Here is a 25946-nt window from a genome sequence, read left to right as displayed (position 1 = left end):
CATAAAAAATATTTAGGTGGCGACTCTGTATCTGGCAAAGAAGTCCATGTTTGGCACTTCTTTTCAAAAATCTGTTTCTCAAAACGATTTGCCGGATTTGGACTCTTTTGTTCAGATTTAGAACCGTGATAATTCGAGAGTTCGAACTGTAGTGAGCCCAAAACGAACAGAACGGGACTCGTCCTCCCGGGGCGTTCGGGGACGTCTACGGTTGCTTACCATTAAATATGCATTCATTTCTCAGAGTCCAAATAGACTAGAGGACTACAAAGGGAATTACATCCTAGATTTTAGTTTCTAGGTTACCCCATCCGATTCCTCTCCACTAGTCCATTACCCCTTCAACCTTTTGAGGGACCACCCAATGCATACCCCACCAATTCAGGATATTTGACCATATCTTCCAAGCAAACTAGCACTGCAACAATACATGACTATCTGTTTCAACATCACAGCCACAGAAAACACATTCAATCCTAGCATCCTGACTAAGGCATCCCATCCTCTGACGAAAAGCTCTTGTTTTAATTCTACCCTTCCAAGTGAGCCAACCAAAGAATTGCACTTTTGGTGGGGAAATATTGTTCCAGAGCCACCTAGCTGACCTCGACCCTTGATCCACATCATTCCTACTGTACACTGAATTTACAGTGAACAAACCTAAAGATGAGGCAATCCAAACCAAAGAATCATCTCTATCAGACAAAATGGGCCCAAAAGGAGTAAGATGGGATCTTAATCTTTCCACTTCATCTTCTTCCCAAGCCCTCAGACATCTCTTAAAATTGAAGGACCACCCAGCTGATCCATTTCTCTTGACAATCATCTGTTTAAGATTAACTTCTTTATCTACTGATAGGTCATAGAGTCTGGGAAGCTCATCCTTTAAACATCTGTTAGATGCCCATGTATCCTCCCAAAAACTAACCCTCATCCCATTCCCAACTTGAATGACAGAATTATCCATGAAAAAATTCCAGAAATTGGGGCTGCTGTGCTCCAGACTAAGTATATCCCCCCAGATTTTTGAGCACTGGGCACCATTGTCCAAGAAAGGTCTCCATCTCCCCTCAAAGCTTCCATACTTACTAATCACAATATCTTTCCATAATACCCTATCTTCAATTCCATATCTCCACACTGCTGGAAATTAGGCTTTTAGCGGCGTTTAAAAAACGCCGCTATAGGTACCAAAAACGTCGTCAATTCTTTTTGTGACGTTTAATACCAAACGCCGATGACGCGGCCGTCGCTATAACTTTATGGCGTTTTGAAAACGTCGCTGTATTAGTATAGGCGGCGTTTTTAAAACGCCGCCAAATGCCCTGCCCTAACAATACTGTGACGTCAGTATGATTTTAGCGACGTTTTTAAAACGCCTTCATAGGTTTTTTTAATTTTAAAAATTCCAACCGTTATAGTGGCATTTGAAAAACGCCGTCTTATCTTTCTTTTCTTTTTTTGGTTTTGAAATTGTACTAATTTTATGTGATTGAACTAAAAGAACACCAATAATAAAACTAAATAACACTAATATGAAATAATAACTCCCATTCAAATAACAAATATAGTATTAATTCACTTTCCCATTCAATTTAATATAGCATTAATTTTTCCACAAAATAATATATTCAAAAATTGAATTCACAATTCTCAATCAAAAAATTACTACCTTATATACAAAGCCACAAAAGTTAAATCCAAAACCGACATTTTTCCTTGCAGATAATCAAGCGCTGCAATGAACTATTTAGATACTGCCCAACCTACTTCACCCTTTTCTTGCCATTGCTTCTTGTTCTTCATATAATCTCGACAGCGAGCATCAAATCCTCTCAAAACAACAGTAGATAACTTCTCAACCCATTCTGTTCTGAACTCTCCCAGCTTCTCAATTTCCTCGTCAAAAATACCAGTCCCAGCTTCATTTGCCTCTCCAATAGAACCTCTCTCACTGACTGGTATGGCCAATTCATCACTATGTTTCAATCCCATCTCAAGAAAGAAGACATCTTCACACCATTCCTTCAAAACGGACTCAAAATAGTGACCGGCATTAATGGATTTTGTAACTTTGATTAAAGCATCATCATCAGTCAGGGCTGTCAGGCCCTCGGCTTCTTGGCATCTGAGAAATAAACAATCCAAAAATTTGCGTACAAGAGGTACACCAGACAATCGGATAAAAACCTTGACCTTAAATAAATGGTTGGCACTGATCGAGAACGATCAACCACAGATGATAAGCGCCGAAGAAAAGCACTGGAAATTGCAGGAGATTTATAATCTTCTGGACCAGAGACAACTCCTCCCTGAATTTTGGTTGACCAGTTTCTCTCATTCTCCATCTCAGGTTTTAGCTGATCAAACATGTCAGTAATCTCTATCTCTGCCCACAAATCAAGCCAATCAGGTCGATCACAAAATACAGATAGAGAAGAAATTTTCTTTCCATCTTCTTGGAAGGAAGGCAAGATTCCCAGTCTGTGCTACCAGAGATTGTACTCTTTTATCAAAGCTAATCATCAAGTCAACAAGATGAAGCCAGGATATTCTAACCTGGGAGCGAACACTGGTGACACTCTCTTCTTCAAGCTGACCAACATATATAGGAAATATCTCCTTTGCTAAGTATGTTGATAGGGAGGACACCATTACTGAAATCCATTCTTCTCTGCAACTGTAACCTGATAGCATTGCTTCATCAACTAGGGGTTGCAATAACTCATCCATGGAGTCTACATAATCCCGAGTAATCTTATATACAAGAGCAAACATGAATTCTGGCTTATCAACCCACTTTGAGAAATGGCGTTGGGATGCAATTGCTAAAGGGTTCACCAGCTCCTCAATAGACCAAAGTGGCTGGTGCAGGGCAACTTCCCTATTATGCCCCGCTAGTTGCCGAGATTTTCTTTGTCTCTGCAATTCCTGCAGGCTGCATAATGCGACAAAATTTTCACAGTACTGATGCTTGAGGTCCCCTTGCATTGTAAAAAGAGGATTTTGCACTTCAGCTGGTTTCCTTGCATCTGAATCTGAGGAATTCAACATGGACAAAGGTGGTGGCCATCCAAGTGAAGTAAGAAGGGCCCTGTAATCTGCAATTGCCTGGGGCCTTAAAATGGCTAATGCTCGATCTACTCTGTGATCAACAGCTGAAAGTAGACGTGCCCACTGAGGACGTGTTTTTGTAACTGAAGCTAGAACATCTTCAGTTAGTTTGAGTGATTTAATAGCAAGCAAATGCACATCCTGCAGAGACTACGAAATTAGAAAGGAAAAAAAGAGACCATTGTTTATTCCAATCAGTCTAAAGGGCACTCACTTCTGAATTCTGTGTGGAAGAATGCTTCCTTAGGTTTCTGTTTATTGTGGAAGATACTGCATCTTCAATATCACCAACCAAAGTATCAAGCTTTAATGCTGTCTCTGAAAGATCCAAGAAGCGTATTGAAAGAAGAAAAAATCTGATTAGAATTAAAACAAATAAAATTAGGCATAGGAATAAGGTTACCACAAGGTATATGATAGAAATATATAAATTGTTGGGCCCATTTCCTAATAGCTTAAGCTTTTGGAAAATTGGTGACTTAATCAGAGCTCAGGCTGAAAAAGGTCTTCAGTTCTAGTCTCTCCATTGGCACTTGGTATTCGGTTCCCATTTGGTTTCTTTTTCTATGTATGGCTTTTGGCTTCTCCTTCTGTTTGGTTCTCTGTTTGTCTCTCCACATACAAGATAGGGTTGTGTAAGATAATTTGATATACATTGTTAGGCCCATTTCCTAACAGCTTAAGCTTTTGAAAAAATTGGTGACTTACCAAAATCGTGAAGGGAAAACAAAGATATTAGAAGTGAAGTGGTTACACATGCAAGAAAATGGGATGAATAATTTCCGAGAAAAGTCCATGCTATGAACGCCAGATACTTTCTCCACAGTAAAGAAAAATTCATTTCTGGTTTAGGGCTAAGGACCAAGTCTTTTGACAACATAAGTTTGCTGAATTCTAAAAAGCAAAAATACAGATATGGAACATGGATACAATATGATACGAACACAGTAACACTGTAACTAAAGAACAAGTCACTGAACATGGCAGTAACACAACCATAAATAAATACATATGGAACTATACGAAATTAGTTATCTTTTTACATAATATATACATTTTTATTTATTATATCAAAACAATGGCAAATGATTAATTTTTAACGGTGATATGTAAAATAATAAGCAGAAATAGGAAGTCCTAAAGTGTTACTTTTAAAAGTCTAAGGTATTTTTACACAATTAGAAATTGTAACAGTTTCAAATACTGCAAAACCTAAAGGAATGATTAATATGCATAAATCCCTACTTTTGTTTATTTTAATTTTGATCTCCATTTTATTTACTTCAACTTGTGCCACATCCCATGTGACGTGTTTGCCAAGAATATATTAAAGATATCACTGACACCCCTCAAGACTATTAAAATCACCTGCAACAGGATTAATCAATGGTGATTCAGCAAAATACTGACACCTCTCAAGACTATTAAAGAAAGAAAACATATCACTTACCAAGACGTATGTCTTGGTCTTTTGCCAAGAATATATTTGAACACCGCAAGAACAAGACTGTCAGTAACATGCAATTTCAGAAATTTCAGAAGGATAATTCATAAATCCTCTAGTATACAGATAGATGCAACTTACCTTAACATCTCGATGAAGAATATGATTCACATGTAAGTAGTCAAGAGCCATAAGCAATTGAGCCCAAAATGCCATGACATTTCCGTAATCTGAAGTGTGCCTCAAATCCATCGAAATTTACTTTTCTTTGGATTGTGATAAAGACATTTAACTGCCCCGATTTGTGACCAAATTTAATGATTACAGTAATGATACCTCCCATTTTGGACCTTCAATTTTAAACTCCCAATGACATGGTAAATATTCATTAGATAAATACTTTAACGAAACGGTAAATATCCATTAGATAAGTATACTTTAATGAAACTTTGAAGTCACATGACTTATGATATATCACTTGAGATTAATTTAGGAATCTAAAGCTAGAGATTTAAAATATTTCTAAAATCATAATGAAAAGTCTCATTGATTATTACAAAGGGCAACAATAAAAGCAATAGGGCACATTAATCACACAATAAGAGTATTATCAACTTCACTTTTTCATTATTACCACACAACAGGACACATTAATCACACAATGTGAATATTGTAAGTCAATTACACCGAGTATTTACTTATGAATACCTGTGTTCTTAGCTGCAGGTGCTGCTGCCCTGTTATTCATAAACCCCAACATTGTGAGAGCTAAGTCATCAATTGAAAGCTAAATATTGAAAGAACAAAAAGAACTAAACTGACAAATAGAATATGGCATGCAAAGCACGGTAAATTAGTATTGATGCAATGAGATAAGCTATAGAATTGTCTTCTGTTTACTTATACTGATAGTATTGATGGAATGAGATCCAAAGGCATATAACATTCATGGGTACTTGATCTCAACTTTTTCAAACTATTCTACTGTTTTTAAATGCTAGTTCTGAAAGTCGTAATTGTTTTTCATATATGCAGAATTCCACTAAAAGGGCATTTCCTCTGCCTAAGAACGTAAGAACCCTTGTAAATGCATGCTGCCTAGATACCAAGCCTTAAAATCATGAATACCTCTTCAACAGTATGTGTGACTACGTTAATTTTGGACTTGCAATAGGTTTTGAATGGATGTTTCATACTTATCATCTTCTCATCTTCACAAGTTTTTCCCTTCCCTTAACCATTATTCAGTCTATAATTTTTTGCCATGTGGCGTGTCAATTTTTTTAATTATTAATTTTTTGCTAGACATGTTGGCAACACTTCATGAACATGTTATTGTACATCATCTGTTGTTCCACTTTTATTTTTCTTCATGAAGTGTGCTCAATTCTTTTTTTTTTTTTTCAAATAATAGAACATGTTTGAATGCATGTCCAACACATATCGGGGCATGTCTGAAATGTGTAGGAGGCTTAGAGCATGAGGAGTGTCATTGGCATAGAGCATGTCCAAGTGTCATTCTCCAACATAGACACATACTTTTTTAGAAGTGTATGTGTTTCTTACACTACCTCCGCAATACAATGTGCTTGGACATGTTAAGTAATTAAACTATTAATTTTGAGCACCCTTTGATATTGCATAGATTTTCCTACTTGTCTAAAGAAGGAATCAAATAAACCTCAAATATTGAAAAACTGGAGAACTGCTATAAATGTCAGACGCATATAACCTATGATACAAAAAAGAAAAAAAGAGAATAAAGGCACCTTCTAAAACAAAATCCAGCAGAATATAGGATAGTCCAGATAGAGATGATCTAATGTTTGATCTTGAGAAATAAACAATACTCCGACTTAGCTTGGTATATGTGATTCGTCCGCAAGAATACATCAAGAAAACAAATCATAAAGTTTTCTAAAAGGAAGTTTGTGTAATTGCAAGTTATATGCATTTGGGCTAATCTCCCACAACACAAGGTCTATTTACACCATAAAATTTTCTAATTTGGATTTTACTCAGCTGCTGTTATGCCTATTTTGCAAGTGCAAGCTACTTTGATGATTATTCTTCATAGGTATGGTAGGGTAAGGTGCACCTAAGATGAGCACAGACACAGAAATCCTTCCAAGCTCAACTGATGCCTGAGGACTGCAACTTACATTTTATATTGGCAAAACCATTCATTTTTCTTCTTGTTGATTCTCTCTCTAATTATACTGCCATTGTTTCCCATATTTGACACATATTTTCAATACTTATCAGGCATAATTCCTGGTATAATTTTAAGAGATGTATATAGCTTCTTTAAGCTGCAATTTGATACAAATACTTTCTTTGTTGGGCAATAACATTAACAACCACGAGTACTATAAGAAAAGCACATCCCCAAACATGTAAAAGGAGCATGAGTGCATAACCACACAACAAAACACACAAAGGGGTGGAGAAAGCTTAAGGCTCATCAACAGGACTCGCTCAATGCATCGCCCCTATTGCTATATACACTTATCAGCATGACATCAAAATATTGAAAAGCACAATATAATGGGGGGAAAAAAACAAAGAAGCAAATGCATAAATCAAGATTTGACTAAATTAAAGGAATTGAAATGCACATCAAACAAGCAAACTTACTCAGGTTGGTTGGGTGCATCTTCTGGCTCAATAGTCATCATGTACATATCTTTGTTTGGCTCATTTGCTGGATCTTCGAGGATGTCTCCCTTCATTGCCACACCACGGCATGCGCGCACACGTGAGAGAGAGAGAGAGAGAAATTAATTTATAACAATATGTAGGATCTTAAATTCATCTTCTAAGGGAACAATTCTATTAAAGGTCAAATTTATAAAATTTGACAATAGAAAATTAAAAGATTCATAGTTACAATCAATAGATAATTTTGAGAAGCCAAGAACAAAATCTCTAATTCTTCTATCAATAGATAATTTCAAAGATACAAATGTAGCGCACCATGGTAGTAAAATTAATAATAACAACAATAATAATAGTAATAAAAATAATGAGGATCAACAGAAAAAGATTTATTTAAATACTTGACACAGTTTAGCATTATGCTTTTATATATCTCACTGTTCTCATCTTGATGACCAAGCTACAAACCAACCAATCCATCGACAATGACATATGCATAAAAAAAACAAACTAAAGTGAACACAGTGTTGAAACAAATTTCTTTCTAATATGGCATAACAGTACCAAACTGCAATGTGATTAAAAGGATAACACAGAAGGATATTTGCTAAACATGTGCACAGATTTGACATGGTGTTGAAACAAATTCAGCATTTATACTGTTTCAACTTTGTCCTTGAACCAATCAAGCCTAAAAAGAAACCCAAACCAGATTGTTCGTTGCCGCCACAGGCTGACATTACATAAGAGTCATTCTTTGAGAGTGCTATGCAAGGCACTGCTTCCTCAAGGTTGACACCTGTGACATCATTAGTCATAACAAGACCACTGTTTGGTTGCCATTGCTGTGGAACAACATTGGCAGTGGCCTTTAGACCCTCACCAAGTTCAGAATTCTCCTCCACAAATATCGACTAATAAAAGAAAAGAAACAGGAAAACACGCAAATGAAATTACTCCCAACTTGCTATTACCTTTCCACCTGGATTTTGTTCACTGCGTGTCCACTTCCATAACTTCTGAATCCCATTAGACCCAAGTGCCAAAACACCAAAACCGGAATTTGTATAGAGTAGTCAAGCAACCTGGATGTAGATGTGTCAGTCGAGCATAATCCAATAGATAGATTTTGCAGCAACAAATGAGTAGGAACACACCTTGTTGACTGCATCCATGTTGTCTGGCATGGTAACCTGCCGGCATTGAGCAGGATCTATAATTTCGGCCAACTGCCAGGGTTTGGTTTTATCAGTTACATCATCCAAAGTTTTTGGCTTTTCCATGTTTCTATCCATAGGATCAACTCCATTCTAGAGGGGAAACCAAAATGTATAATCAGTCCAAAAGAAACAAATGTGACATTGTACATAAAAAATAAAAGAATAAAAAGTTGCTTGGCACTCTTAGAATCACTCTATTTTGGTCATTCTCAGTGTTCCATTCAAAATGGAACATGCCCATCGTGTGACAAAAGTCAACAGTATTCATGGGCAGGCACCTCTTAAACATGCACTGGTGTACTGTGATTGGAACCAAGTATATAATGTAAAATTCAGTTCTAACATATAAAACTCCAGTCTAGACAATCAGTATACATAATTACTGCAGCAACAAACACTTGGCATACAGAGGGGGAGGTGGAAACAAAACAAAATTGGTTTGGTTTTCAGAATTTGTTTTCTGAATAAATTTCAAAAAAAAAGAAGAAGAACCAGAAACCTGATCAATGAACCCAAAGGTCTTTATCGATCCCATGATATAAATACTTCAACCCAAATATATATATATATATATGTACATATTATATAATGAAAAAATGAAAACTTAAGCATTGAAGGACCTTAACTGTACATATTCAGAGATCTTTCAACTTTTTCAACATAACAGATCAGGAAAGGATGCCTTCAGACACAAATCAACTCCTTCTCCTCCTCCTCATCCTCATCCTCATCCTCATCCTCTCTCTCTCTCTCTCTCTCTCTCTCTCTCTCACTCACACACACACACACACACATACGGACTTGAAGCAAAGACTTTAAATCTAGTTCAACGAAGCAGAGAGTAAAGAAAAGAAGAAAATGATGTGTTCAGCCACAAATCAACTTGTAGTTTCTTGTTTAGAATTTCAATTTCAATAACCAGATCGAGAGAGACGAGAAGGAAGAGCTTGAGAGAGACAGAGAAATTGATACCTCGCTGGTGCAGATGGTGGTGGGAGTGGACCTTCGAAATCAAAATCTGAGAAATCGAGCCGGGGCAGACGGTGGTGGCAATGGAGCTTCGAAATCGAATTCGCTCTGAATCTCAAAGATGAATCTGTGAGAATGATAACGGTTTAGAGAAGGTTGAGAGAGACGAGATTTGAAGGCATGAGGATTCCAAATGAGGGTTTACAAAGGGCTTTAACAATTATTCTCAGATTCAAAATAGACTTTGAAATTGAGAGAGAGAATCACCGAGACAGAAATCTTGAAATCGAAATCGAGAGAGAACTTCGAAATCAAAATCAAAATCGAAACTGCCAAGATTAATCAGCGAGATTGTATCATTCTGAGCTGAATCAGTGAGAGATGAATCGATCCATTGAGAGGGTTTAGAGAAATAGAGAGAGCGAACGAGAGACTGTGAGTAAGAGATTAGGGCTACGAACTGAGCGAGTGAGAGAGATTAGGGATTCACAGGGTTGCCCATTTAAGGGAGAGAGAGAGGACAATCGAAGGCGCTTTTAAACGCGTGAAACGGTGCCGTTTTTATTTTTTAAAACAGCGACGTTTAAGAAACGTCGTTAAATGTTATAAAATGTGACGTTTTATAAAACGCCGTTAAATAAACGTCGCCAAAACTCATTTTTCATGTAGTGCCACCACCATTTAGCTAGAAGACACTCATTAAAATCCATCAACCTTTTGATACCCAACCCTTCCAGACTTTTCTTCAAGGTGACCTCCTTCCATTTTATCATATGAAGCTTCTTTTTAATTTCTGACCCTCCCCACAAGAACTTGGCTTGAATTTTACCAAGCTGCTTAGCCACACAAATAGGTACTTTAAATATAGAGAGGTAATAAATTGGTAATGAGGATAACACTGCTTTGATAAGTGTTAACCTTCCTCCAAAAGAAAGCAACTTTCTCTTCCAAGAAACAAGCTTAGATTTAAATTTGTTGATCACAGGCAACCAGGTGTTCCTCTTCTTTGGGTTGGCACCAAGTGGCAAACCCAGATACGTGAACGGCAGCTTATGACTCTGGCAGTTTAATTGCACAGCAAAATCAGCCAAAACCTCCTCCTGTAATCCAACCCGACAAACATGGCTTTTATGAAAGTTAATCCTCAAGCCAGACATCACCTCAAAGCACCTCAGAATTCTTTTTACATTCAAAACTTCCTGCTCCTTAACCTTACAAAACACCACTGTATCATCTGCAAATTGCAAATGAGTGACAATAACCTCCCTATGACGTATAACAACTCCTTTAATCAGCCCCAATGCTTTAGCTCTTTGGAATAACATATTTAACCCTTTTGCCACAATGTTAAAGAGAAAAGGTGACAACAGATCCCCTTATCTTAGTCCTTTTCCTGGACTAAATTCAGCAGTGGGTGAGCCATTAACAAGGATTGAAACTCTATATACTTTAATTTTTTAACATTTATTGGCTTAGTAATATAATTATTTTTGTTATGAAAAAATTACGAATTTGTGTATTGCTCTCCTATTAACTTATATTCAATACATATATATATATATATATATACATGTCATACAAATAGGTGTACACAACAAACACTTTTAACAACAAACGAAGACTTTACAAAACACATACATCACGACAATAATTGTACTTTTATAGTCATTTTTCACTACAATTGTATAGCAATTGTATAATAATGACTAACGTTACATTTTTCATCATGCAAAATATTCGTGGTACAGAAAACGAGACTAAAAAATTCTTAATGTATAAAAATATATTACATATTAATATTAATGTATTTGTACACCAATAATATGTAAATAATATGTAATAGTGGATTCAATGAATTTGTATTATGAAATGAATTATTAAACAAAATTGTGTAATTGTGCAATTAATTTTATACCTTCAATTATATTACAGGTACGAATTTTGAAAAATTAAAAAAATTTGTATAATATTATATATTTAAAGGACATGTTTATTGTTTATTATTTAAGATAAGATTGTGATATTAACAATCTAGTTATAAATTAATGTTTATATTTATAAAATTTTTCATTTATTATTTAAAATATTAAGTCGAGTATATATTCATTTCTTACTAAGTTATATTTTGGATATAGATTAATTTAACCGTTCAAGTCTTCATACTTTGTATACATATCACATACCAATTTAAGAGACACGTATAATTAGGGCATGTTTGATTAGAAGGATTAAAGCATAGGATTAGGATTATTAATCCGTGGGCCCAATCATCCTATGTTTGTTTTGACATTTTGGTTTAGGACTATTAATCCAATGGATAATTAATCCAACAAATTTGTAGGATTATTAGTAATGGGGTAGGGGTGAGATAGTTAATACCACACTAATTTGATAGGATTATTAATACCTCACTATTAGTATTGTGAATCAAACATGGCCTTACAGTACTAACAATTGATCAAAAATCACGTATCATGTGTAACACAGGCCTAACCACTATTGTAATTAAGCTTATTATAAATAAGTCGGAAAACTTAGGGCACTTTGATTTTGTTGATTAAAAATATTTTTTAAAAAAAGTGAGTTCTCCTTTTATGTTTGTTGCCATTTTATTCCTGTTATTACTTAACTCTTAATTTTACACACTTCTCTACCTCAATAACATAACTATTAATCATTTGCACCAAATAGTTCTAATAAACAACGTTGTTAAGATAGGATTCAATTGACTTTTTTTTATTAAACAAATTGATTTAAGGATAGGGTACGGTGGGGAAGATGGATACCCTTAAATGAAAGGTGGAACTGAGGCCGAAGTTGATGAGATCATCATCAATGAAGTATTCAGCAAACTATTAATTTATTAGTAGAAAAACAACATTGCATTACTCTTTCTCCTTCATTGCAGCCAAAGACCATGTGCACTAAATCAAATGGCCTCTTTTTCCTTTTTTTTTTTTTTTTTTTTTTTTTTTTTTTTTTTTAAATGTCAAGGTTTAAATGTCAAGGTTAAATGTCAAGGTTTAAATCCAGGAGGCATGTGATTTGGGTAAACCTTTTTTCTTTTTCTTTTTTCTTTTTTTTAAGATTGAGAAAAAAAAATCTTTGTTGCAAAATTAATAAAAAAATTAGATCAATTTCGTATAGTGGTAGTAAAAGATATCATAAAGAGATAACAAACTTCCATAGGAGGAATATCCTAACCTTAATAGAGGAGGAGAAAACTCCCCCACAAAGAAGGGGCACAACATTCATGTAGGAATGATTATTACAGCAAACAATTAAAAACTAAAAATAAATACAAACCTAAAGCAACTAGATCCAAGTCGCCAAACGCATCTAAAGCTCCATTACACCGCAACCGTCAACTTAAAATCTAAAGACTCCACCTCCGCTGGTCAAAATAGAACATTGAGACTGAGGTGGTCGCCTAACGTGAAATAAATGCGTTAAACAACATTGGCCTTTCGATTGTGAGAATATCTGAAAGCAGATCTTAAAATTTTGGGTGGGAGGATTAGAGTTTGGGCACAAGTCAAATATTAGATTCAGAAGATCGGAGAGAGGAAAAGGCGAAACCAACATAGATGACCAGAGGCAGATCTGGAAGGGATGAGATAGATCTAGTAAGAGTGGATCCAAGGAGTCGAGAAGGTGGGAGATCTGGTGGCAGTATGGTGGTAGCGTCGCCGAAAAGGGTTGGGAGGACAAACTTCCAATATTATTAAGCAAACAGACAAATAAAATGAGAAAAAAGAGATGGAAGGAGGAGAGAGGAGGCCGGAGGCCGGAACCCCTACTTACCCTCGGCGACACACCTAACAGAAGGCTTAGGGAGGAAAGCTTAGAGAGAGAGAGAGAGAGAGAGAGAGAGAGGGTGATTTGGGCACTCTTGGTTCATGTTAATTGAGTTCTTCATTCTAGTATGAATAAATTGGGAAATTATTGTTTTGAGTGTGACTGGGAATAGTTTGATATTTTGTGATTTCCTACTTTAAATATGGAGACTCTTCCCTATACAGTACATACTAGCCCGTACTGAGATATGATAGAGATAGTTATGGTATTCTTACCAGCTTTACATGATCCACTTTGAACTCATAAGAATGAGGCCAATAATCTTAATTTCTTCATCCTTTGAATTTGTTTACTTTATCTAAATCTCAATATCTTTCTTTCTATTTTTTCACATATATTTTTTTACTTATTTACTCTATTAATGGCTATCAACCTATGACTGGTTGCCCGGTATGGCAAAAATAAATTGATTAAAAAAATAAATTATGTTAGTAATTCTTATACTTTGTACCTTCTGTCATTTTGATTTTTAAAATTTTAATTAACTTTATTTTGATCTTACATTTTGAATTTAAAGTCATTTTGATCTAATTGATAACATATATTAAAAGTATTAATGAAAATTTCATCGGTGTTATTTGTAGGGGCAAAATGATCATTTTTCATATTCTATCAAGCATAGTTTACTCACTAAACTCACAGTGAGTTAACCCACTTAATTAGCAAAACTATCAAATATATATTTACATATAGGGAGAGGTAGAAAGGCCAACAAAGGGGAATGAATGTGGGGCTTCTATGGGTGGGCGAAGGTGGCGGTTGGATTGGGAATGAGGAGTAAAAAATGGGTTTGTGTCTATGCTAGGAAGGAATCTGCCATTGTAATTGGGGAAGAGATGAGGACTAGCGTCACGACTGGTTGAGAAAGAGAGGCTGCTTTTAGTGCTGCATCATAAGAGGAGTTTGATGACGTGATGCATTAAGCAACATTGAACCAGAAATAACAAAATAAAAGATTTGTAGATCTATATTGGTCGATGCTTAGTGTTGTTTAGCAATGTCGGATATGGTAGAAGTGACAAGAGGTAGAAGATAGTGGAATGTTGGTGGTAAGTGTCTCTGTTTGTCACCAACTCTTTTGGCTTGAGCTACCACTTGATTGTGTGTTCTTCTCGACTTGGAAGCTACACTATAATGCTTTTAGTCTTGCCCCCCTCTTGATTGATGCAATTACATATGTGATGTGTTGTTTTTATCAAAAAAAAAGTTTTTTTGTTGATAAGAAAATAAAAAAGAAAAGAAAAAAAGTGTCCTTGTTTGTCACGTAATAGAATAAGTAAGAAGATGAAAAAAGAGTGAGTGAATCGTCTATTGTACCCTTGAAAATTAATCCATGTCATTGACCTACAAAATTTTTGTTAACGTCAATTATCAATTGGACCGAAATGTCACAATATTTAAACTCTTATATTAAAATCGTGTCAATTAAAATTCTAGAACTAAAATGACACAGAATAAATACAAGAACTATCAACCTAATTTATTCTCAATAAAAGAAACTGAAGACATAAATAATTTTTTTAAATTAAACAATAATGTTTTGGATCATAAACTCATATAAAAAAAGACACCAAGAAAAATATATAAGTTTAATTACACCAAAATCTCATTCAACTATTAACAAATATCTCTTTACGTTCTTCATTTATGAATGCATACATATTGAACCTATCAACTATAAAAATCATATAAATGCATACATTTTAAAGATAGTTTTAAAGAAATCAAAATATACAAGTATATAGATGACGGAAGTAAAGAGGTATTTGCTAATAATTTAGAAAATCTTAATGTAATTAATTCCAACTTTTATTTTGCACATAAAATTTTTCATTACACTTGTTTGTATAATATTTTTCTTTATATTAATACATATTATGAGTGTATCAGACATTTATTGTATGTAAAATAGAATTGCCTACTAACCTAGAGATGAAGTGCTCGAATCACTTGGATTAAAGTAATCAAATCAACACAAGGGCGTCGCTTTCACATTACAATATAATAGACTAAAATTTTTTGTATTATTTTCACATTTGCTTGCACGTCCTCTATAAACTATTCCACTGCCCTTCTGTCAACATTAGGCCCCATTTTAGACGGGCCAGCCAATCTTTCACCACCTTCCCCCATTTCTTCTCCCCATCCTCTCTCTCTCTCTCTCTCTCTCTCTCTCTCTCTCTCTCTCTCTCTGCCTGCAATCTTTTTTAATTGTCTTTGCAGGCCAATAAAATCACCACCACCACCACAACCATCATCATCGTCGTCACATCTATTTTTTGGCAATTCCAATCGATCTCAGCTTAGTGGGTGCCATGGAAAGGAGATTTAGCAACAACCCTTTTGTAAATGACCAAGAAGACAATGAAAATTCACCGGAAAACAGCGCCGATTCGCCACGCTCCGCCACCTTCACCGACAGCAAGACCGCTTCTACCTCCTCCCCTAAAAGAAGGTATGTAACACAATATATGTATATAACTCTAAGCAAGGACTAGACATTTTTTTTTAGGGTTTTTCATGTTCTAGTTCAATCATTTGCATGATGAGAAAGAGAAGAGTACTAAAGATCAACCACGTTGTGGGATTTGATTCTTTAGGAGAGATGCGCAGAAAAGAGTGGTGTCAGTGCCAATCAGAGACGTTGAAGGGTCGAGGCTGAAGGGGGAGAGTGCTCCACCGTCTGATTCGTGGGCTTGGAGGAAGTACGGTCAGAAACCCATCAAAGGGTCCCCTTATCCAAGGTAAAAATAAGACACGAGAGTTTTTTTTTTTGATGTAATGCTGCGTATGATTTAGTAGTAGGACAAAAGGGGCAATCACAAGGTCTGAAATCTGATCTGAGCCGTTTGATTTGGCAGAGCGTACTATAGATGCAGTAGTTCCAAAGGCTGCCCAGCCAGAAAGCAAGTTGAGAGGAGCCGTGTGGACCCCACTATGCTAGTGGTCACTTACTCCTCCGAGCACAACCACCCTTGGCCGGCATCTAAAAATCACCACCGTCAGCACCACAATCAACAAATCGAAGCGACTATTGTCACTGCCACCACCACCGCCGCAGAAGTTACATCCATCTCCCCTACTACAGTTTCGAATTCTGATGACGAAAAGACGATGATTTTCGAAAATGAACTTCATAAATTCGGGAATTTGGGAGAAGATTCTTTAATTGGTGCGTACCAATTCAAGTGGTTCTTAGACTTGGAAACAACCACATCGTCGACTACCATGCTGGAGAGCCCCATTATGGATGGTGGCGATGTTGATGGGACGGTGATTTTGTCGATGAGGGAGGAGGACGAGTCGTTGTTCGCCGACCTAGGGGAGTTGCCGGAGTGCTCGGTGGTGTTCCAGAGAGGGGTCATGGAAAGGGAACAACGGTGCAATTTAGCATCATGGTGTGGGACCACAGGTTGAGATCGGATGACACGTGTCCTGCCTAACCCCCAGACAAGGTTTCACATTTGTCTTATCTTTGGCCTCTTAGCTGGATATACTACAATTTCAACAATAGGGTGCGTATCGTGCGCCTCAAGATACCCAATTATTTTTTTCTTTTTAATTTCCATTTTCTTTTTGTTTTTTTTTTTTTTTTTTTTAAATTCTCCTTCACCAAGGATCCTCTAGAGTATTTTTTTTCTAAAGTTTCGTAAAGTGGTGTATTGCATAAATGAGATTTAATGCTAAAAAATTGATGTGAGTTGTCATTAAATCTCAACCACACAATGCACCACTCTAAAAAATTTTAAGAAAAAAACTCTAGAGGATCCTTACTCATTTTCCTTAGAGTTCAGTGTAGTCAGTAATAAAAATGTCCTTATTCATGTTCTGTCTTGATCTTGCTGTAATTAACATCGTTGTGGGTTTTAAATCATTTTATATTTTTGTAATTCAAAATTAAATAGATAGGGTACAGATAAATTATATTCTCAAACTTTTGATAAAACGTGATTATTAATCAGATTTTTGTTAACGCTATCTAATTATTTTATTTTATTTTACTTTAGTTGTTTCAAGTGTTTACATTCAAGTTAAAAGCATGATTTTCATAAAAATGTGGTTGTTACCCAAATTTTTACTGTAATTTGAAAAATAAATTATTCTTACACTATTTATATAATTTGGAATTTACAAAAAAAAAAAAAAAAATTATTGAAAGCCCATATCGTGACCGTTTATTTCCAACAACTACATGTACTTAAATTCCTTACTTTGCTTTATCCGTTAAACATTAATTAAGTAGTCAATTTCTTGTCACCTTTTTTTTTTAACAGCAAAAAACAGTCATTTATTCAAGATAATTGTCATACATACAAATGAATTACATCAAATAAAGGAAGAAGAAGTGCAAAAAGCATCAATATATAACTGCAAGATCTCAACTAGGTTGGCAACGCAAGGAATGCCTAATCATTTGTTAACACCTCAAGGTTGAAGAGAAATCAACCACAAGACACATTAAAAAACACACCAAAACAGTCCACCAAAAAACAGCCCTATGCATCTGTTCAGCAACACACCAAAAGATAGAATTTCTTGCTTAGCCAAACAAACATCCCTACTGCAGAAGCACCATCACAACACCCTTGGCCATCTACACATCCTAATGCAAAATTGAACCTGTTGGTTTAATGTATACTTTCACATATAAACCTCATCTATAGTTTGATAAACCCCAGTCCTAAGCCCAATTTTCCCACCCAGCAGCGGGACAGCCTCCAAAAAATCCCAGTTGACCTCACACTAATGCAAACCACACTCCACACAAGAAAACAGCAAACTCAAGGTCATCTCAACCTCCACCAATGCATATTCTATCCAAATAAACCTCAATCTATTCAATTCCTCTACCTCTCACTGAAAGAGTGATCTTCTGAAATTAAGGTTCCATTCCACCTCGTTATTTCTTTTGATATGCATCACATTCATAGATTCAAACTTATCCAAAGACAAGGAATAGAGCCTCAGGAAACCTTCCATTAAGCACACATTATTGCACTATGTACCTCTCCAAAACATAGTGTTTTTCCCATCCCCAATCATTGGAGCAGAATTTTCTTTGTAGAATTCCACCAAATCAGGTCTGGCTCTAGCAAGATCCAAAATGTCAGCCTAGATACATGAGTTCCTAATGTTTTCAACAGGTTCTGGATACCACCTAACACCCACCTAATTGTATTTGTTATATCTCACCTGTTTTCACAGAGCATTAGGTTCAGCCCCAAACCTCTACAACCATTTCAATAAGAGGCTATCATTCATAAGTCTAATCCTTTTAACACCTAAACCCCCCCTGCTATTTACTTTTTGAAATGTCCTTCCATTTGACCAAATGTATTTTTCTTCTAAGGCCATCCCCACTCCATAGAAAATTGGATTGAATTGATACAAATTCCTTAGCAACCCCTGCTGGCATTTTGAACAAAGATGAATAATAAATTGGTAAGCTAGACAACACATATTTAATCAAAGTCACACTACCAGCAAAAGAGAGGAATCTTCTCTTCCAAGAAGTAAGTCTTTGTTTGCATTTGACTAACACTGGCTGCCAGGTGCTTTTTCTCTTTGGACTTGTACCCAGAGGGAGTCCTAAGTACTTTAGGGGCAAATTTTGATGTAGACAATTGAGCTGAGCAGCAAATTCTTTAGATGCTTTATCTGTTAACCCAACTCACACACCACACTCTTGTGGTAGTTAATTTTTACGCATGACAACACTTCAAAACATCTCAAGATCCTCTTTATGTTATTAACCTCCCCTCTATCAGCTTTACATAATAGAATTGTGTCATCTACAAATTGCATATAGGTGATCCGAAAAGCACTTGATCTAACTGCGGCCCCTTTGATCAACCCCATTTGTTTTGCTCTTACCAGCAAGATATTTAGGCCCTCAGCCACAATGTCAAAAAGGAAAGGGGATAGAGGGTCACCCTGTCTAAGACCTCGTTGCAGGCTAAATTCTGAGGTTGGCGAACCATTTACCAAAATAGAAACTCTGGCTGATGAGACACACTCCCTCATCCAACTTACCCATTTAACTCCAAAATCAAAATTTGAAAGCATAGGGTGTGTTTGGTAACGTTTACGTTTTCAGTTTATATTTACAAAAATTTTATAAACTGGTTTTTGTTTATTTTTTATTTATTTTTAGAAAAACATAAACTACAAACGCGTTTGGTAATTGACAAAATGTTTAAAAAAATTATAAAAATATAAAAAAGAGTGAGAAATGGCAAGTGGTGGCAAGTGGCAGCGGAAGACGGCGGTGGAAAGTGGTGACGGTGGGTTGTGGTGGTGGGTGAGTGGGTGGGTGACGGTAGCGGGTGGTAGGGAGTGGGTGGTGGCGGGTGGTGGCAGGTGGGTGGTGGTGGCGGGTAGTGGTGGTGGGTGGGTGGTGGTGGCGGGTAGTGGTGGTGGGTGGGTGGGTGATGGTAGCGGGTGGTGGTGGCAGGTGGGTGGCAGATGGCGGGTGGTGATGGTGGGTGGGTGGGTGACGGTGGCGGGTGGTGGGTGGTAGCGAGTAGGTGGTGGTGGTGGTAGTGGTGGTGGTGGATGGTGGGTGGTAGTGGCAGGTGGGTGGCGGATGGCGGGTAGGTGGCGGGTGGTGGTGGTGGTGGTGGTGGTAGTGGGTGGGTGGGTGGGTGGGTGACAGTGGCGGGTGGTAGGTAGTAGCAAGTGGGTGGTGGTGGTGGGTGGTAGGTGATGGTGGCAAGTCGATGGTGGTGGTGGTGGTGGTGGTAGTGGTGGCGGGTGAGTGGTGGTGGTGGGTGGCTGGTGGTGGCAAGTAGGTGGCGGGTGGTGGTGGCAAGTAGGTGGCGGGTGGTGGTGGCGGGCGGTAGATAGTAGTGGCGGGTGGTGGGTGGATGGCAGGTGGGTGGTGGTGGCGAGTGGGTGACAAGTGGGTGGTGACTGGTGGGTGGTGGGTGGTAGTGGCAGGTGGATGGTGAGTGGTGGTGGCAGGTGGTGGTGGGGGGTGGGTGGTGGTGGCAGGTGGTGGTGGGGGGTGGGGGGTGGTGGCGGAAGACGATGGTGAAAATGGTGGCGGGTGGTGGCTAGTGTTGGGTGGTAAAAAAAAAAAAAACTCAAAAATCAAAACGGAAACGTATTTTTTGTGTTTTCATTTTTTGGCCAAATTATAAACTGAGACCAATGATTTATAAATCAAAAATTTTACTAAACAAGTTTTTATTTCAGGTTTTTAAATTTTTGTAAATATAAACAGAAAACTGAAAATGCAAGTGTTACCAAACGGCACCTAATAAATAAGAAATTCCAATTAATTGAGTCATATGCTTTGCAAAGTCTAACTTTAGGAAAATGCCACTCTTTCTACTCTTCTTCCAGCCATCCACAATCTCTTTGGCTACCAACACCCCATCTAAGATATTTCTGCCACCGACGAATGCTGATTGTGAAACACTAATAAATCTAGGCAACACTGTTTTGATTCTGTTTGCTAATACTTTTGCCAAAGTTTTATACAGAGAGCCAATGAGACTAATAGGTCTGTAATCATTCAAATCAGAGGGGTTCTCATTCTGAGCAATCAAAGCAACAAAAGAGCTATTAATACATTTGACCAATTTTGCATTTTGATGAAATTCCTTCATGAATTGCAGCACATCTGCCTTGATCACCTTCCAACACTTTTTAAACACCATAAGATTAAACCCATCTAGTCTAGGTGCTTTGTTTCCTTCACAACACTTAACCGCAGCTTCAATCTCAGTTTCTGAAAACTTTGCTCCCAAGAGCTCAACAGTTTCTCTACCCCCAATGGATAAAAAAGGCCCAAATAGCCTTGGTCTATTGCGCCATGATTCAGTAAATTGGTTAATAAAATGTTATTGAACTGCTGCTCTCACCTCCACAGGATCCTCCTTAACAGTTACATTAACTACTATTGAGCACAGAGAATTTCTAATTCTCCTAGAGCTGGCCATAATATGGAAAAATTTTGTATTCCTATCTCCTTGTGTTGACCACTTGATTCTAGATTTTTGTATCTTGAAATAACACTATACCCCCTCTATTCTTTGAAATTACATGGACACCTCTTTTTGCTAACACCTTCCAATGCAATGGTGAAATCTCTATAATACCCTTGTTTCATATTCCAATTTTTGTTCTAGAGAGTGAGGGAGAGAAAGAGATATAGAGCAAGAAAGAGCAATATAAGGGTGGAAGAACTAGCCACCATCGCACGTCCTATTGTCATGGCCATCACCTCCCACTATAGCGTCTCTATCGACCTTCTTCCATCCTATCTCAAGTCCACCATATACATATTGTAAATTAAAAACCCTGCAACCCCAACCTGTACAAAAGTTTTGTACAAATCAATGTAGAGAGAATAGAAAGAGAATAAATGAGAGAAAAATCAACCCATTTATCCTTATAACCTCAAACCTTTGCCAATATCTATCTACTTCCATCTCCAACAATTTTACTCTTCAAGAAGCACAAAACCACAACCTCCACTGCTTCCTGCCCAAATTAATTTGCACAAAACTATCAATATCATTTTTGTAAATCAAAGTATAAAACGCAGCGGATGAAAAATTTCATAGTCATACCTTTCAGTAGAGCCTGAAGCGAAGAATCTCGTGGGTAAATCACGTGCTTTCAGGATGTGAACAACCAACCCAGCAGTGGAGTGATACTACAAAATGAGTATGACCCACACAAGTCACAGTGCAGAAGCTGGATCGTTCTCATATGGGAGAGAGTTAGAGAGAGAGAGTCTGGGAAAAAAAGTTATGGGTAAAAACCATATAACGTATCTGATATCGATATATTATTCCCATATTATCAGATGTATATAATCAAATATATAACAACCAATATCTATCTATCCATTTATCTATATCTATTGATAAAATAGATATAGATATCCTGAATGGTTATCCAAATAAGTTTTGAATTCAAATTCAAACTTACATGGATAAGGTTCAAAAGGTTCAGGTTCAAAAAGTTTAAAGGGTCATGCCACATGGACGCCTAATTTCTAACAATTTTCATCTTGAACAACCACCACATAGTCAGCCACTTTCACTCTTGAAGCTTCCATCCTTGAATTGCGATAGATGAAAGTTTGTGAACCCACGTTTGTGTTTGTGAGTCCATGGCATCTTTTCTGTTGCACTGACCAACGATGGTCATAGTCACCCCAAAACCTCTCATCTGCAATGTTGGTTGATGGTAGTTTGTAAACTACACAATCAACCATGGTTTGCAAATCCATTTCTGTGAAAAAACATAGTTGGCAACAACAATAGAAGCGGAAGGGAAAAAAATAAGATGACTTGTGGTAAGTTACAAATAGGGGTCATCAGCTCACTAGAAGATGAGTGAAAAGGGAAATTTTTTTTGGCTATAGGTGAGGAAGATGGTTTAGCTATAAATGAGTAATCACCAAACCAAGTTTCATCTTCATGTTTTTCTCTCAAAATTCATTATCTATGTGAACGGTTGATGAGCAAAATAGGAGGATTGGGTTGAACATAAGGGCAATTTTGATATTTTAAACTTTATTTATGTTGATGTCATACTTTTTTGATAGATAGTTGTTACACATTTTTGTAAAATAATAGAGATCAATCATACTTTTGAGATTAAACGGGACAACAATATAATTTTAAAACAATATAGGGATGTCATTGTAATTAACCTTTTTAAGCAATGCTAGGTTTACTATCCGAAAATACTGTGTACTTTAAAAAGTCTAAATTTAAATTTATGGTGTAGATTAGAATTTAGTGCAAAGTGAGTCAAACCTAATATAAATCAGATCTACACATTTCAAATTATGAATACGTAACATTGTTGTTTTACAATAGGTAACGTTATAAAAATGGACATGTCATAAGAGAATTTTCGTACAAAATTAAATTAATTTGGTCATCCATACACACTTCTATTTAAAAAATCAGAAGATCAATCCTTACTAAATGCAATTACTTGTACTTTGTCCCTTATTATGAAGCTTTTTTTATTGTGTATTTTCTTCCCCATTATAGGACTCTTTCTTAAATTGGTTGCGGGTATTCTTTAGTTGTTTAAATTATAATTGTCTAGATGTAATTCTCATCATATCTTACATAATCTTGTATGATTGATTAAAAAGTTAGGATTGCTCATTTCAAAGAAGAGGGACTCATCAAAATGACTATTAATTTCCAAAAAGTCATCAATGCATAATTCTAATATAGTTTCTATACAAATTTGTTAGTTCTTATTAACGTATACTCTTAATGTATATGATGACAAATTTTAAAAAATTATATAATTTTTATTACACTCAGTTTCATATTAATATGCAATTTTCAAAAAAATTTAAACATGTGTGTCATGTTAAGAAAGTTCAATTTTTATTTTTAATTTAATGAGTGGCGACTTTTTCTTTATTCAATATTAATAATAGCCTTTTAATTACTATGTATAGCTTCAAGGTCACTTGCTGACTTAACACAAAAGTCTAATTAACAAAACTAATTGACTTTTAAGCAATAATAGTTGGATTGATCATCTGATGAGTTGTGCCCATAGTTTCGGTGGGTATTTACATAAACGTTATTATATGATGGTTTCACATGATTTTATCAAATTAATTAGCATGGCTATCCAAGAAAGAGATAGAGAGAGAGAGATTTAGTTGTCACAATTAAGAAATATATATATGGGAATGGCTCTTTTGTCCAGTCCTTAATCGGACTGGATCGTACTGTTGGGTCCGTGGAGGTTCACCACGTGTCCCGTTTTGATAATTTGAACCGTTCAATGTGTAAAACTCGTCGAGTACTATGTGCCTGTAAAAAATCACGTTGATCGGATATCGGTAACTTTGTGATCAAAATAGATTTTTGTCAACCGTTAATTTATTCACCATCTATTTTTTTTTATACAAAACTGATTTGATTACATAGCTATCGATATCCGATTAACGTGATTTTTTTAAATATATAATACTCGACGAGTTCTACACATTGAACGGTTCGGACTATCAAAACGGGACCCGTGATAAGCTCCCACAAGCCCAACAGCACGGTCTAATCCGATTAAAGACTAGACAGAAGCCATGCCCTATATATATATATATATATATATATTACAAGTAGTAGTTGAGGAAGGTTAAGTAAGGGACCTCGTCAAGTTGTCCCTGAATTATTTAGCACACATTTTTTTATATTATTAGAAAAATAATTTAAAAACAAGGTTACCCACCCTTAATATTTTTATCATTTCACTATGTTTAGATCTTAGACAGGAAAATATATATATATACACATGTAAGAAAAGAAAAAAGCTAAAATCTAAATTTATTTCTTTATTTGTTGCATTAAGAAAATGAAAACAAAAATTCGTAAATCTAATTTTTATATAATATATTAAATATACTTTTCCAAAGTGAAAGGTCTAATTGATCTATTAGAAAAATCTTGGGACTCCATCCCTCAAGATGAGATTCACGGGTAAATTTTTCTTTCTATTTTTGTTCTTTACAAAAATAAACGAAAGCTTATTTCTTCTGTTTTTTATAAGCAGAAAATTGAAAACTGAAACAAATAGGCCTTAGTTTTTATTTTTTATTTTGAGTAACCAAACAATAAAATGATTTTTTTTTCTATTATTAATTTTTTTCCCCTTTTTGTGCTAAAAAAGTAAGATACACAACTTATGAGAATTAAATTTGTGATGAATTTTTATATAGGAATTTTTTTATTTATTTGTAATGACGTGAAATGTGAGATTCTTCAAATATTCGAAGAGAAGTATAAAAAATGACTTGAAATATGAGATTCTTCAAATATTTTAAAATGATGTGGGATTCTTCAAACATTTCAAAAGAAGTATAAAAACTCTTTCGTAAACTTCGGACAAATGTATAATTTTAAACTGTAACATTTAAACGTAATACTCTAATGTAACACAAAATTCATTAATGTACTTTTCCCAAATGTCATACTCAAATGTAACACGCACAAAAAAACTCCTTAATGTACTTTTTTCAAATATAACCCTCCAATGTAACACTCCACAAAAAGATGTGGGATTCTTCAAACCATTCCAAAAGGAGTACAAAAATTCCTTAATAAGTTTTGGGCAAATATATAATTTCAACCTGTGTGTTACCTTTGAAAAAAATACAATAAGGAATTGTTTAGTGTTTTTGTGTGCTATATTGGAGTATTATATTTGAGATTACATTGATTAGAATGTTACGTCTAGGAAAGGTACATTAAGAAGTTTTTTGTGTATTACATTAGAGTGCTATGTTTGAAAAAAAATACACTAACGAGTTTTTTAGTGTGATATATTGGCATGTTACGTTATTGGAGTGTTACGTTCTTAATCGTAATGTGAGATATGTGCTAGAAGGAGGGAAAATCCAAAACTTCTATAGTGGGGATTGTCCAAATGTGTAATTTCACATTTGAAAAACTTACTTTTATCTCTAAAAAAATTAAACCCAAACAAGTGATTATCATTTTGTTAATTTTAAACTTTAATAAGACCTTTGGATTTATGAGAAAAAATGGAGGTCTAAAATAGTTCACAAAATCACATTTTGAGATTTATTAATACTTTATCCAAATAGAAAACTTATTTGGTGTATAAAAAATATTTTGAAAACAAATAAAAGTACAAATAGAGAAATACATTTGATGAGTTACTAGAAT

The 25946-nt window shown here is 35.7% G+C and overlaps 2 protein-coding genes, 1 long non-coding RNA gene and 1 pseudogene across 4 annotated transcripts; 1 reads left to right on the top strand and 3 right to left on the bottom strand.

Annotated features, from left to right (window-relative positions):
* Window positions 1–412: 412 nt before the first annotated feature.
* Window positions 413–967, bottom strand: LOC145799732 (uncharacterized). The gene has a single exon (XM_082889363.1). It carries the CDS (start codon window positions 965–967, stop codon window positions 413–415), a length of 555 nt encoding a protein of 184 aa, XP_082745489.1.
* Window positions 968–1610: 643 nt separating this feature from the next.
* On the bottom strand, window positions 1611–5683 carry LOC114304288 (RINT1-like protein MAG2; annotated as a pseudogene).
* Window positions 5684–6368: 685 nt separating this feature from the next.
* LOC145798747 (uncharacterized) lies at window positions 6369–8538 on the bottom strand. 2 transcript variants are annotated; one of them, XR_014340252.1, is made up of 4 exons: window positions 8374–8538; window positions 8191–8301; window positions 7196–8085; window positions 6369–6389 (listed from the first exon to the last, which is right to left on the bottom strand). It is a non-coding gene; the product is annotated as an uncharacterized LOC145798747 (long non-coding RNA). The 2 variants fall into 2 exon arrangements; XR_014340253.1 differs by having other exon boundaries at window positions 7196–7284.
* A 6756-nt stretch (window positions 8539–15294) lies between these two features.
* Window positions 15295–17092, top strand: LOC114279571 (putative WRKY transcription factor 65). The gene is made up of 3 exons (XM_028221831.2): window positions 15295–15718; window positions 15864–16007; window positions 16125–17092. The coding sequence occupies exons 1-3, from the start codon at window positions 15579–15581 to the stop codon at window positions 16678–16680; spliced, it is 840 nt and encodes a 279-aa protein (XP_028077632.2). The 5' UTR covers window positions 15295–15578; the 3' UTR covers window positions 16681–17092.
* The last annotated feature ends 8854 nt before the right edge of the window (window positions 17093–25946 follow it).

Source organism: Camellia sinensis, chromosome 9 (assembly GCF_055761805.1).
Source record: "Camellia sinensis isolate YWXY chromosome 9, ASM5576180v1, whole genome shotgun sequence".
Classification (NCBI taxonomy): Eukaryota; Viridiplantae; Streptophyta; class Magnoliopsida; order Ericales; family Theaceae; genus Camellia; species Camellia sinensis.
Note: the sequence above shows the minus strand (reverse complement) of the source record. Positions and strands in the feature narration are given on the sequence as shown.

Coding starts and splice junctions, on each gene's coding strand:
- LOC145799732 (XM_082889363.1), bottom strand. CDS start 967: ATGGATAATTCTGTCATTCAAGTTGGGAATGGGATGAGGGTTAGTTTT.
- LOC114279571 (XM_028221831.2), top strand. CDS start 15,579: ATGGAAAGGAGATTTAGCAACAACCCTTTTGTAAATGACCAAGAAGAC. Junction 15,719..15,863: donor ACCTCCTCCCCTAAAAGAAG/GTATGTAACACA, acceptor TTGATTCTTTAG/GAGAGATGCGCAGAAAAGAG. Junction 16,008..16,124: donor AAAGGGTCCCCTTATCCAAG/GTAAAAATAAGA, acceptor TTGATTTGGCAG/AGCGTACTATAGATGCAGTA.